General features: G+C 44.2%; 1 protein-coding gene across 1 annotated transcript; it reads left to right on the top strand.

The window, feature by feature from the left end:
- Positions 1-6,395: 6,395 nt before the first annotated feature.
- On the top strand, positions 6,396-12,359 carry LOC141153329 (uncharacterized). The gene is made up of 2 exons (XM_073638043.1): positions 6,396-6,529; positions 10,300-12,359. The coding sequence occupies exons 1-2, from the start codon at positions 6,411-6,413 to the stop codon at positions 11,216-11,218; spliced, it is 1,038 nt and encodes a 345-aa protein (XP_073494144.1). The 5' UTR covers positions 6,396-6,410; the 3' UTR covers positions 11,219-12,359.
- Positions 12,360-13,587: the final 1,228 nt, after the last annotated feature.

The following is a 13,587-nucleotide window of genomic DNA, read 5'->3' as shown; positions in this document are numbered from 1 at the left end:
TAAATTGTTCCAGCATGATTATGTCCATTACATGTTCTGCTTCCCGAGCCCCCAGTCCTTCTATCCACCGAGTGCATGCCGTACGTAGCGTGTTGGCAAACTCCTAATGTGTGTGTGCAGTGGGCTTGTCAGTCTCCCGAAACTTCCTCCGGTAGGTTTCCGGCGTGACGGCATACCTCTCTAGTAATGCACTGCGAATGGTAGAGTAACATCTCTGATCCATCGAAGACAAGTTATTAAAAGCTTCTCTTGCTTTTCCGGTCAGGCCAACACTCAAATATCTGGGCCAGTCACGGACTGACACCTCATGCAGCAGGCAGAGGTTCTCAAATAACCGGAGATGTTCATCAATATCTGAGGTGTTCTCATTAAACTGTTGTGTATCTCGGTACCTTAAAGATGTAGTCCCCTCTCTCCTGTTATCCATTGTCCTCTGCACTGGGGCGGGTGGGGGTATCGCTACATACACACCCAGATATTTGCTTAGCACTGCCGCCCGCTCCATCTCCGTGGCCCGCTCTCCTAGCGCGTCCAGCAGCCGCCTCAACTCAGTTGGTTGATCCTCTGCCATCTGGATGACAGCCCTGGGCTGTGGTCCCTCCACGGAGATGCCCTCCTCCACGTCTGAACTGACCTCCTCCTGTGGCTGTTCACAGTCCCAATCGTCCAAGCGTTGTATTAGGGTCGCACAGTTATCCTCTGGCAACCACTCTAGCTCTCTCCTAGAGCAAAGAGTTCTCAGCTCCTCCTTCTTGAGCCTCTTGTAGATGGAGTCTGCCATCTCTTCTGCCAAGTCATCGCTCAGTAACTTTCCCTGGCATGCTGTCCAGAGACAGGTGATCCCACCGCTTGCCACCACTTGTAAAGATGTGCGGTTGTGGATTTTAATAATCGCCTAGGCAGGTTATCGATGCAAATAGTTTTATTCCTTCCGACCACGGTGAACAGCAATTCCAGGTAAATGTCCAACAGGCAATTCTCTTAGTCCTCGAATTTCTGGGATCAGTAGTTCCACTGCCCCGTACCAAGTGATACCCACTGTCCCCCAACTTTTGGTTGGCCCACAACTTTTTGTATCTCCCGCCGGTATATTGGCAGTCACAGCATATGCTCCTTCGGATGATGGATATCACGACCGCAGCCCGTGATACCACCCAGCTCTCAGTCCGACTAGCAATGAATCTTCTCCTTCTGCACAGGGTTCAGCCCCCTGAATCAGCAGAAGAGCTCACCCCTCCCTCCCCCCAGCTAATTGTGCCTTAGTGGAAATATTTTCTCAGGTGGAACCCATCCTCTAGGTTTGCATGTGAGACTACCTGTGGTGACGGAGAGAACAATGGCCCAAGGTCTCGGAGATATGGTCACTGAATGGAATAGACACCTGAGGTTGAACTGATGAGCAAACAAATCACTAACAAAACACAGCAAGCAAATTTCTAACAAAATACAAAAATAAGATCGATGAAAATGGGTGCTCAGTGCTGGAAAAGTATTTAGTAAGTGGCCAGGTCCTCACAGAAGGCATAGGCAAAGACTATGGGAGACCCACTCCCCAATAATGGGAATAATGTTTTTAATATGCTGTACAGCATGGCTCTTGTAAGGGGCATTGCAAGTTCCTCCGTCCTAATTTTTGGCAGCTTTTGCTTGGAAGGCATAGGCAAAGACTATGGAAGACCCACTCCCCAATAATGGTAATAATGTTTTTAATATGCTGCACTGCATGGCTCTTGTAAGGGTCATTAAAATCGTCTTGTTAAGCTACTGTGACCTCCACGTCTCTTCCAAGGGTCATTGATATTGTCTTTTTATTCCACTGGGACCTCCATGTCTCTTCCAAGGGGCATTGATATTGTCTTTTTATTCCACTGTGACCTCCACGTCTCTTCCAAGGGGCATTAAAACCGTCTTGTTAAGCTACTGTGACCTCCACGTCTCTTCCAAGGGGCATTAAAACCGTCTTGTTAAACCACTCTGAACTCCACCACTCTTCCAAGGGGCATTGATATTGTCTTTTTATTCCACTGGGACCTCCACGTCTCTTCCAAGGGGCATTAAAACCGTCTTGTTAAGCTACTGTGACCTCCACGTCTCTTCCAAGGGGCATTAAAACCATCTTGTTAAACCACTATGAACTCCACGTCTCTTCCAAGGGGCATTAAAATTGTCTTGTTAAGCTACTGTGACCTCCACGTCTCTTCCAAGGGTCATTGATATTGTCTTTTTATTCCACTGTAACCTCCACCACTCTTCCAAGGGGCATTGATATTGTCTTTTTATTCCACTGGGACCTCCACCACTCTTCCAAGGGGCATTGATATTGTCTTTTTATTCCACTGGGACCTCCACGTCTCATCCAAGGGGCATCAAAACCATCTTGTTAAACCACTCTGAACTCCACAGCTCTTCCAAGGGGCCTTGAAATGTTGTTTTTAATTACCTCTAACCTCCACGACTCTTCCAACGGGCATTGCATTTCCTCCTAATTTTAGTCAGCTTTTGCTTTTCAATGCATAGGCGAACACTAAGGGAGACCCACTCCCCAATAATGGGTAGAAGGTTTTTAGTACCCTGTAATTCACGTCTGTTTCAAGGGGCATTGCAGTTCCTCATAATTTTTGGAAAGCCTTCCATTCACTGCTTAGGCCAACAGTGCACAGGAGACCCAGTTGCCATAAATGGAAAAAACAGTTTAGTTAAGGCCCTCTGACCTCCATGTCACTTCCAAGGGGCATTGGAGTGCCTCAAAATTTTTGGTAGGCATTGCACTCACTGTATGCCCTATAACTGTGTAGCCGAACCGCTCCTTTTGGTACAGAAACATATCCTACAAGACATGTGTGGTTGACTGGCCTGATATTGATGTGAATGGTCCCTGTTCTTCCTGCTCTTTCTCCTTTGCTACCACCTCATCCATCCATCATTCATCACCTGAAGCTTTGTTTTAACGGGAGTCATAGAACTGGGATAGTAGCAGGAAAACATCCAGCAATCCTCGGAGGAGGTAGGATATGCTTCAAAACGCTGACCACCTCAGGCCTAGCCGCTACTACATACATGCGCTTGCATTCCAAGGAACAGAAAGCTAAGGAGATGGATGGCCTCATGAATGATCATGAATAATTTACTCGCTGTGTAGGAGGCCGACCACTGCTGCTGTCTACCTTCTGAACTTTGTGTTGAAGCCTGATTGACCCAGGACCCGCAATCCTCTATGTCTGGAGGACGTGTTGCATCCCAGTGTCCAACTGTGTCCCAGCTTCCACAATATTAACCCAGTGTGAAGGCGTCAGTGAGATGGACCATCCCTGGCCACATTCACTTGTCCACGTGTTTGTGGTTAGGCTGTCCTTCCCACTAAATGCACTGGGGAGGGCACAGGTAATGTTTTGGTATGCGCACTTGTGTATAAGGCGCACCGGGACAAATAGGGGCGGCTGGGGACCGTGTGTGGGCACTCGGCCGCGCGGCGGCTGGGGACCAAGCGTGGACACCCGGCCGCTGGGCGGCTGGGTCTGAGTATGGATACCAGGCCGCCTACGCAGCCATGACGTGGTGGCCAGATTCCGCCTCCACATGCCTAAAAGGCCCAATTTCAAGTGCAAGCAAGCAAGCAGTATGGTATTGCAGCCTTGTTGTGGGTGGGTGGCAGACTGCATACTTGCGCTTGTGACGCGCCCCCTGGGCCCTGGGGATACCCGGAGCCGGGCCTTGTAAATGCTGGGGGTTGTAGTCACCGTGGCGGTGACCCGGTCCGTGACCCAGGGCGGTCAAACCAGAGTAGTCTGTGTGTATCTAGTTTAAATAGTCCAACTACGCCACCTGTGGAATGCGGTTATTGAGAACCGCCGCTGCGGAGCAGTCCGCTGAAGCTGGTGATATGCGCAGCAAGGTTGTGTAGCTCCCCACAGGAAGAGTGTAGCTTCAGGGCAGCGTGTAGGGATGATGGGGGTGATGGTGCAAGGTGTCGCGGTGCAAGAAGAATCACAGAGTCCAGATGATGCAGTCCCAGAGCTTTTACTCACGGTTAAGCAGTTCCACTTACAGGGCCAGTGTAAGAGCCCACGGCGTCCTGTGCTCACGCAGTAAGGGGCTCGGTCGACCATCAGGTATCTCTGGAACTTTTAGTAGGACCCCCTTCAGTGTGTCCTCTCTGGCCTCTCTCCTTGTACCTCACACCTAGCGGCACCTCTGTCCAGTGTCCTCTGGCCTTAGCGGGCGATGTGTGTTCCGTCCCCTGGCTCTATGTGGCTACCTTCCTGGTGGCTGGTGTGGACGGCTTGCTGTACTTGAAGTGCTGCAGCCTCTGGTTCCCAGTTGAGCCCTGTAGTCTCTGCTGGTTGAGGGATCCGGTTCCCTTCTCCTGGCCCGACCCCCCTACCTCCTGGCAGCGGTGGGCGTACGGGTGGCGGTTGCACAGCCCGTACCCCTAGGGTCCCTTCGGTTCCTGGAGCCTTCCTGCTCCCTCTTTCTCTCTCCCAGGCTCAGGCCTGCTGACTAGGCCCGCCTGTGGAGCAGAGCTCGTACAGAGCCTCTGCCCCCTGTCAGCACCTCAGTCTGACTCTACCCACTTCTCACACTGCACCAAAATGGTTCCTTACTTTTATACCTCCTACTCCAGTGCTCCCAGGATCTACGTCCTCCACCCATCCACTACCTAGTTCCCCTCTCTAGGTGGTCCCCCCCACTCCAGCCAGGGATCAGGGACAGTTGTGCTCTCCCGTAGGAGCATTGTCGCCCTGTCCCCCGGAAATGTGGTGTAGTGGATGTAGTGTTAGGGTCCTGAGCCATCCTCCTTCCTTACCTGAGAGTGAAATACCACACCTCTGGGTGAGATGCAATACCTCTGTGGTGACCGAACCCTCAGGGGCGCCACACTTGCATTGCAAGGAATGGGGGAGGTACAATTGAACATTGCCCTGGGACAAGGACTTGCACAGGGATAGTTGTTAGTCTGCATCTTCTGATGCGGCAAGGATCACTTCTGATGGGCACACTTTTAGGCAGTGACCTGGGTGTCAGAGATGCTTCCAGGGGTCTTCCCCATGCTGTTCCCATGTCTTTTTAGCACTGTATTCATGTGTCACACAGCACATGGCCAGATAAGGTTGTAAAATGTTAAAATTACATTTCCCGGTGAATGCATTTGTCACGTTTGAAAGCAATACAAAAGTGCAAAAACGCATAAAAAATGCTACTTGTGAACATAGCCCAAGGTGTGGAGGAGTATTTTTGTTTTTGGTTATTTATTTTACCTTATACACAAGTCTTTACCCTGGAAAGAAAGTTCCTTAACATATTTCACAGGAAAACCGTTTCAGTTTCGTTTTTGAACCTTTTATTGTGAGCCCGTAAAAGTGGCTTAATACCTCTGACCACGTTGTTGACAGCAGTGACCTGGGGGTCAGAAATTCTTCCTGGGGCGATCCCCATGCTGTCCCCATGTCATTTGAGCACTGTCACTATCGTTTTGGGCACTTTTTAGGCTTTCTACAGACTGCCGGTGGTGCCGCCGCAAAAATGCTCGGGTCTCCCATAGACTAACATTGGGCTCGTTGTTCGGGTCGAGCACCCGAGTATCACGGTGAGCTCGGCCCGAGCTTTGAGCACCCGAGCATTTTAGTGCTCGATCAACACTGCTCATTATGCATCATTATTCTCCTCGTTATATCTTTCTGCCCTTCTAGAAAATGTAACTTTGCTGTATATTAGAAATTAAAAGCTTCCATCAAACTCATTTTTACTGGTTTAATTTAAATCATATATATATATATATATTTATATATTTTTTTTTTTTGCTCAAAGTTTCATAAGAAATTCATCACATGCTTGACGCTATCCCAGTTTTTAAAGAAGGGTTTTTTTTGTTTTTTTTTGCAAAGCAGGTGACTTAGATGTCAACCCAAAATTAGCAAAATAATAGTGGAGTTACATAAATATAAGGGATCTGAGCTTTAGGATCTCAGTGCTGCCCCCTGCTGCTCTATACAGAGAATGCCTGCACTGGTGCATTGTGGAAAGATGGGGTTAGAACAAGTTTCTGTAAAAAGTTCTATGTCATTTAAAAAGTTGGTGCTATGCAAAAGCCGTCCACCTGACATTGCACGGGACTTCAGCTATGGTCCATTCAAGAGCCGCACGTTACGTTCAGCGAGGGCAAAATCAAGGGGTAAACACAAAAATAACTGAACAGGTTTGCACAAATTTTCAATGTTGCACATTGTACCCATAACTGGCAACAAGGGTCATTAACAAACTACATAAAATAGACTAAAAATAAAATATGCCCTATAGGTTGAAAACATTTCTTTTAAAATATATATTTTTTCTTTTTTCAAATCTAAAAAGTTTTGTTCTTAATCCACCGATTAATTATTAACTTTATGACTAATTTTTAACTTTCTGTGTAAATGAAGATGAACAGTTTCTTAATAACCTCAAATAAAAATAAGTTAAACTGGGGAAAGAGGAAAGTAAAAAATATCAACAGCAAATCATCCGCGAAGGAATCAACTCCCACCGGGGAAAAGTGAGTAAATCATATTTAATTGTAAATGTGAAACATTTGTGATAGTCTGGTCGGCTCAACAACAAGAAAGGCAGAAAAGTAACGACCCACATTGTGTATAATGGATGTGCAACTTTTTGCCATTTTACAGCACATTAGGAGCTGTGTACTTAGACCGCTCCATGTACCCTGGCTGCCAAATATGTTGCACATCTTGCTCCCGCCTCTAACAGCAGTGATTGGAGCTAGCCCTGATCACTGCTGGTTAACTGATTAAATGCCACTATCAGAACCAGAAATTATACCAATAAAAACTACAGCTAATCATGCAAAAAAAAAAATACCAAAAAAAAATCTAATTCACAAAAAAAATAAATAGAAAATGGTGACACAAACCAATTTATTTTTCCAAAATTCTGTTGTTTTTTTTTAACCTCTTTAATTGTATGCCAAACTGATATAGACCTGGAGAATCATGTTACTAAGACTTTTTTACCCCACAAAGAATGACGTAAAAGCAAAATGCCAAACAATAATGGTGGAGGCTATGTGCGCACGATGCGGATTAGAAGCAGAAAAAACGCAAGCGGATTTTACATGCGTTTTTGATATGTTTTTTTACATGCGTTTTTTTTTTAAGCATTTTTGTACATCAATGAATGCTTTTTGGAGCTAAATAAAGTTATTTGGTGGGACATTGCTTAAACCCCTTGGATTATCATCAGAACTGGGGTAAGTATATTGGTTCATTTAAATGATGAAAGAATGGGTCTGTTGTATTTCAAATAAAGTGTTTGCTCTGTGTCTGTGTGGTTATTTAACTATTTACTTTACTTTAATTAAGTTTGGTTATGAAAAGGTCTGATTGACCCCTTGTCATCACCAAACAAAAGAGCTGGGTGTCAGCTAGTCCCATTCGCCCAATCTTCATTAGAATTACTATTCATGTAATTTATGCGGCTGCTGTGAGCTGCTAATTTTAGCCTGGGAAGGGGCCATTAGACAAACATGGTCCCTGGCCATAATTAACATCTCACAGCTGGTTCGTTAGCCGCTACATCTGCCCGATCAGCACTCAGCAGCACTTTGGACGCAGCTTATTTTTGTTGTGTCCAAAACTTGGTGTTCTAATGCTGCACATTTGTTGTCGGTACATGTGAATCCACCGCATATAATGACACTTAGATCGGTCAAAATCAGACTAGCGTGTCCGCTACAGAAATTGACATGCTGCGGGTGAGTTTGGTACGTGGCCACGGTCAGGAGCCGCTGCAGGTTTGACGCTGCGTGTTTATACAGCGTCAAACCCGCACTGTCCAGATGTTACAGCATAGTGGATGGGATCTCTAGAAATCCCATGTCCACTGTGCGTGCATCAGAGGCTGCGGATCACCCGTGGACACTGACATGCGGCGCGTCTTTCAGGACAGCAGCATGTCAAATTCTCTTGCGGTGTCGCTAGTCTCTGCAACAGAAATTTGACCACTAGAAAGTATTGAATGCGATAAATACGCATGGTTCAGTGAACACATGTGGATATACCTGTGTTCAATAGAATGCAAAAAATATGCGTCCAAAGCGCTGCTACGTCCGGATCGAGGGCACAGAGTATAAATTAAAAAAAAAAAATGGCGTGGGCTCCCGTGTCATTTTTATAACCAGCAGAGGGAAAGTCGGCTGGCCATTAGTATCAGCCCACAGCTGTTTGTTTAGCCTTTACTGGCTAGATTACAGGGGGACCCCAGAAAAAAATTAACATGGGGTCCCAATATAAAATCTAACCAGCAAAAGCTAAACTAGACAGCTGCAGGCTGATATTAATAGCCAGGGAAGGGGCCATGGATACTAGCCCCCTCTGCGGCTAATAATGTCACCCCTCAGCAGTCCCAGAAATGGCGCATCCATAATCCGGTGCTTAGCCTCGCTCTTCCCACTGCCCTGTAACGGTGGTGAGTGGGGTAATGGGGTTCACGTCAGCCTTGTATTGGCAGCTGACAGGAAGCCCAGGTTAGTAATGCAGGGCGTCTATAAGACGCCCCATTACTAATCACGTGGTAAAATAGTCGCCGCCTTTAAATAAAAACCCGTCCAGAATAAATAATTTTAATTAAATAAAAAAAACACTGTTTTAAATTTTTTTTTATTACACGCCTCCGCGAAGCCATCGATCTCCTGAAAAAAAAACGTAAAATAACAACCAATTATATTTCTCACCTGTCCGCCATCAACGACGCAGTCCACGTACCGCCAATGAGTGTCCCATGATGATCTGGGTCACTTCTACAGCTGTGAGATCAGCAATCACTGATGTCACAGCTGTAGAATACAGCACTGTATACTGACCCTGGGTCAGGTGAGTATACCGCTGGCTGCCAGGCTAAAAATATTGCCGCCGGGGACCAGTAGGTTCTTTTTTTTTTACCGCGGGCTGGAAAGAGCAGACAACTGCTCCTCCCATCCACTCTGCTCTCGCTGTTATCAGCCAGAGTGGTGGTCGGATGAGAGGAGTAATAGCCTCCTCTCCCGACCCGGGTACCACCCGCAGCGCGTTTCTGGCGCAAATTAGCGCCCATTGACTTTCATTGAAACGCAGCAAATCCGCAGGTATACACTAGTGGCCAAAATTGAGGCAACACCCTCAAGATTTATGAATTTTTTGCATTTTGCCAATACAAATCCAAATTTCATGAATGTTTTTGATTTCACAGTACAGTTTTTAAGGAGAAATAACAAAAACTCATATAGAAACACAATATTAGTAGGAAATTTGTTCACTTGTCAACAAATTGGACACTATTGTCACTCAGATGATTGTGGGAGAAAAGCCATTTATTTGTTCTATTTTCATATCTAAGGCTATGTGCCCACGATGCAGAAATGCTCCGGATTTTCCTGAGCGTTTCTGCATCTCCCTGGCAGAAAAAAACGCATGCGGATCGTACATGCGGATCGTACATGCGGATCGTACATGCGGATCGTACATGCGGATTTTACATGCGTTTTCCTGCCAGGGACATGCGGATGTGAAGCGTTCTTCACTTGCATTTCCGCATGCGGGTTGACAAGCGATTTTAGCATCACTTGGAAAGTGCTTGACAACTTGGTCACACTATATAAATCCATGCACACTTTGAGAACGCTGGCCGCAATGGTAATCCGGAAAGGAAATTTCTGCATCATATGCACAGCACATCCAGATTACCATTGCTATACATGGCAAACCTATTAACAAGCAGTTTTAATGTGTTTCGTGGCAGAAAAACCGCATCGTGTGCACATAACCGGAATTGGGTGTTGTTTTTTCACCGCTATTGGAATATTTTCCTGTTTTGCAGCACATTTATATAAAGTGAATTATGTCATTCAAAATCACATACAGTCCAGAAAAACAAGCCTCCATGTGGCTGTTGACAGAAAAAAAAAAATACCTATGGCAGTTAGGTGAAAGAGAGTGAAAAAAATCAAATTGCACCCTAAGCACACTTTCATTGTGTTGTCCTTTGTGGCTTCATACGGGTAAGTTCACACAATGAGTTTTTGACGCTGCATTTTTTTTATGCGGTGTTAAATTACCTTCTCTTGCTGAGTTTTATGGGTGGATTTTTCCCATAGAATTGCATTAAATGCGGACAATTTGCCGGTGTTCAGTGAGAGCTTAAATGCACACATGGTAAAATGTAAACTTCACACCAGTGGAGAACTCTCGGACAATGAGTTAGAGATATTTTTTTTTTTATCGACTACTTAAGATTTTTGTATGTAACGTCCCTAATTTGTTTTCTGCCCTCCAGAATGTGGTCGTTTTTCCTGCTCTGCTTATGGCCGAATATAATCAAAGCTCAAGAGATGATTTTTGGTCACGAGAAGTTCACTGAATATCATGTTGGGAACATGAGTTTGATTCTGACGGCTCCTCACGGAGGATCATTAAATCCTTCTTCAATACCTTCTCGAGATGCCGGATGCTGGGAAAAGATTTCAGGAAAGTGTTATTATAGCCATTCATGTCCCTCGGGAACTGTGAAGGACAAGGTTAATTGTAAGGTTAAGGTCATTGCAGATCTCTATACCCAAGAAATGGTATTGGCTGTGGCCAAAGAGATCTGCCATCTGACTTCGGGACACTGCCCCCATATTGTCATTAACAACCTCGCAAGGTCCAAGTTGGATGCTAACCGGGAGAAGGATGAGGCCACCTTTGGTGTTCGCGAAGCAGAACAGGCTTGGGAAGAATTCATGGGTTTTATCCACATGGCCAAGTCTAATATGTCGGGCGGTTTACTTCTAGATTTTCATGGTCAATCCCATCCCGAACAGTGGATCGAGATCGGCTATCTCATTTCCAAAGCTAGTTTAAACTCCGGGAACTTTTCATCATTTGATTCCTCCATTTATGCTTTGGCTAAAAGACAGATGAATATGACATTTCAGAGTTTACTTAGAGGCAACCAGAGTTTGGGAAAACTGATTGAAGATCAGAATATTAAATATGTAACTGTTCCATCTCCATCAAACCCCAAACCAAAAAGTGGTAATTATTACTCCGGAGGATACATTGTCAAAACTCATGGCTCTCAGAAGACAGGAGAGGTTGATGCCATTCAGATTGAGCTGCCCAAATGGATTCGGAAAAGTACGGAGCGCCCAAAATTTGCAGCCATGCTGGCCAAAGCGATTATACATTACTGTGAATTTAGCGTTGAGCATTAACCCCTTCCCACATACTGATGTACATGTACGTCATACGCAGGGTGTGTTACACAGCCAGCACTTACCTTTAACAGCAGCGACCAGAGCTTGCTCTGATCACTGCTATTTAGCTACTGCTGTCGATCACTGAACAGTCTCCCCCTTACCCATGACATGACCGGAGGGTGCTGATATTTTACCATGGCAGCCCAACTCCTTCATTTCTTAGTTGTCTTATAAAGACCAGGCTGTGGTCTCAAAGCAAAGTAAAAAAAAAAAAAAAAAAAAAGTTTTTAAAAATGTGAAAAAAATAATAAAATTCAAATCACCTCCTTTTTCCCTCATTAAAAAATAAAGAAATAAATAAAAAAAAACAGATTTGGTCTGTAAAAGTCCAATCTATCAAACTATAAAATTCATTAACCCATATGTTAGACAATATAAAGAGAAAAAAAAAAATTCCAGCATTGTGATTTTTTTTTCACCACAATTCCTTAAAAAAAAGGCAATAAAAAACGTCGTATGTAGCCCAGAATGGTATCAATAAAAACTTCTGCTTGCCCTGTAAAGAATAAGCCCTCGCATCTCACCATCAATGAAAAATAATAACGTTACGGGTCTCAAGAAATGTCAAAATAAACAATTTTTCTTTCCAAAACTTAAGAAATATTATAGCGGAATTGTTTGTTTTTCACTGCACTTGAAATTTATTTCCCGGTTTTCTGTACACTATATGGTAAAGAAAAAATGAAAAAGTAATGGCTTTTGGAAGAAAATGAAAATCAGAAATCGTCTGTGATGGGAAGGATTTATTATTTGTGGTTGAGATAAGGTTTGCCACGGATCTTTCAAGCAAACTCCACTAGATCCCCACCGAGACTCCACCACATGGAGATAAGAACTTGCTCTCTCCGTTAATGATTCTTCCTAGCTATCGGTCTTCACAGCGACCCCCAAATATTCCAGGTGCTCGTCACATCTCAGAACCAGCAAGGAGGAAGCCTCCATACAGATGTCATTTCACGCCGCGCCGGACGTCATTCATTTATTCCAATGTTTCCAGGAATTGTTTCATATTTAATCTGACAATTGGTAACAAACTTTTATTTTTTAGGACTGTTCACAGTTTACACCTCTCTAGAATTAAATCCATTTTTTTTTTCTATTGAGTCTGATTAAATATAATCCGTTTGATAAATGTTGGTTTAGAGAACAGTCCAAGGCATGGAGTACACAATAATAATGTTTCAGAGGAACCAAGACACTTTTTGCCAAAAAGTGGAAGCATCAAAAAATCCCCTCTCATAATGAAAACACTGCTGTTGTGTAATTTACAGGTATTAGTGTAATATCAAGGGATCATTCTTTAGATCTGAGAGGAAGCTTTGGATTCCTGACTTCCCAAATATCAGTGCCTGATGACAACCCGGTATACAACAATGCTACAATGACACCTCTGTTCTCCGAGATTTGCCGGGTTATCTGTAGATTCAGTTTCTGCTTTACTTTGCCTTTTTCTTTCTGTCCCTTGTTTCCGTTTATTTTATGGGAAATCTTTTCATCCCACTTACATCATTGGTGATCTATAATATAGGACGTTACTTGGTATCGGAAATAGAAACATTTGAGCTTTCAGTAATAGTCAGAAAAATAGTTTTTATTTTTTTTCCTTCTCCTCCACTCCTGAAGTGAACATCCACGCTGAAATGCTTCTCAGTTAAAACATGTTTACTTAGGTATCAGGTTATAGCTGCCTATTGAAGTCTATGGAGGAGGATGGAACAGAGAGAGACACACACAAAAATAGGTGCTGCTACTTTCTAGTGTTCTATCTCATCCAAAGATGAATTCACAGCTGCACTGGTTAGTACTACTGTATAATGTACTCCAGACTGCTACGTTCTTGTGTTTATCTTACCCACTAGCTGGATTCACAACTACACTGCTCAGTACTGCTAAATAATGCCATCCGGACTGCTGCTTTCTAGTAAGTGTTTATCATACCCCATAAATGGATTCACAACTACACTACTCAGTACTGCTGTATAATTTTGTGAATACTGCTTCTTTCTAGAAAGTGTTTATCTTATCCAGTAGATGGATTCACAGCTACACTGATCAGCACTTCTGTATAATATTCTCCATGATGCTGCTTTCTAGCAAATGTTTATCTCACCCCCAAAGCTGGATTCACAGCTACACTGCTCAGTACTGCTGTATAATATCCTTCATGCTGATGCTTTTGACTATGTGCTACATAGAGATTGGTGAGCGGGAATTTCTCATGTCTGTTCAGAGGTCACAATGCAGTAAGGGAAGAATATGATTTGTCCCTATTATTGTCAATGGTTGGATCCTGTATCTTCCATCTCTAGCTTTGTAATAATATA

This window comes from Phyllobates terribilis, unplaced genomic scaffold (assembly GCF_046119375.1).
Source record: "Phyllobates terribilis strain yellow unplaced genomic scaffold, ASM4611937v1 Scaffold_7__3_contigs__length_470593459, whole genome shotgun sequence".
Taxonomy (NCBI): domain Eukaryota; kingdom Metazoa; phylum Chordata; class Amphibia; order Anura; family Dendrobatidae; genus Phyllobates; species Phyllobates terribilis.
This window is presented reverse-complemented; position numbering and strand designations above follow the sequence as displayed.

What these genes read in the sequence shown, in the direction of transcription:
- LOC141153329 (XM_073638043.1), top strand. Translation starts at nt 6,411, where the DNA reads ATGAAGATGAACAGTTTCTTAATAACCTCAAATAAAAATAAGTTAAAC. An exon ending in TCAACTCCCACCGGGGAAAA is followed by an intron (nt 6,530 to 10,299) that starts GTGAGTAAATCA and finishes TCTGCCCTCCAG; the next exon opens with AATGTGGTCGTTTTTCCTGC.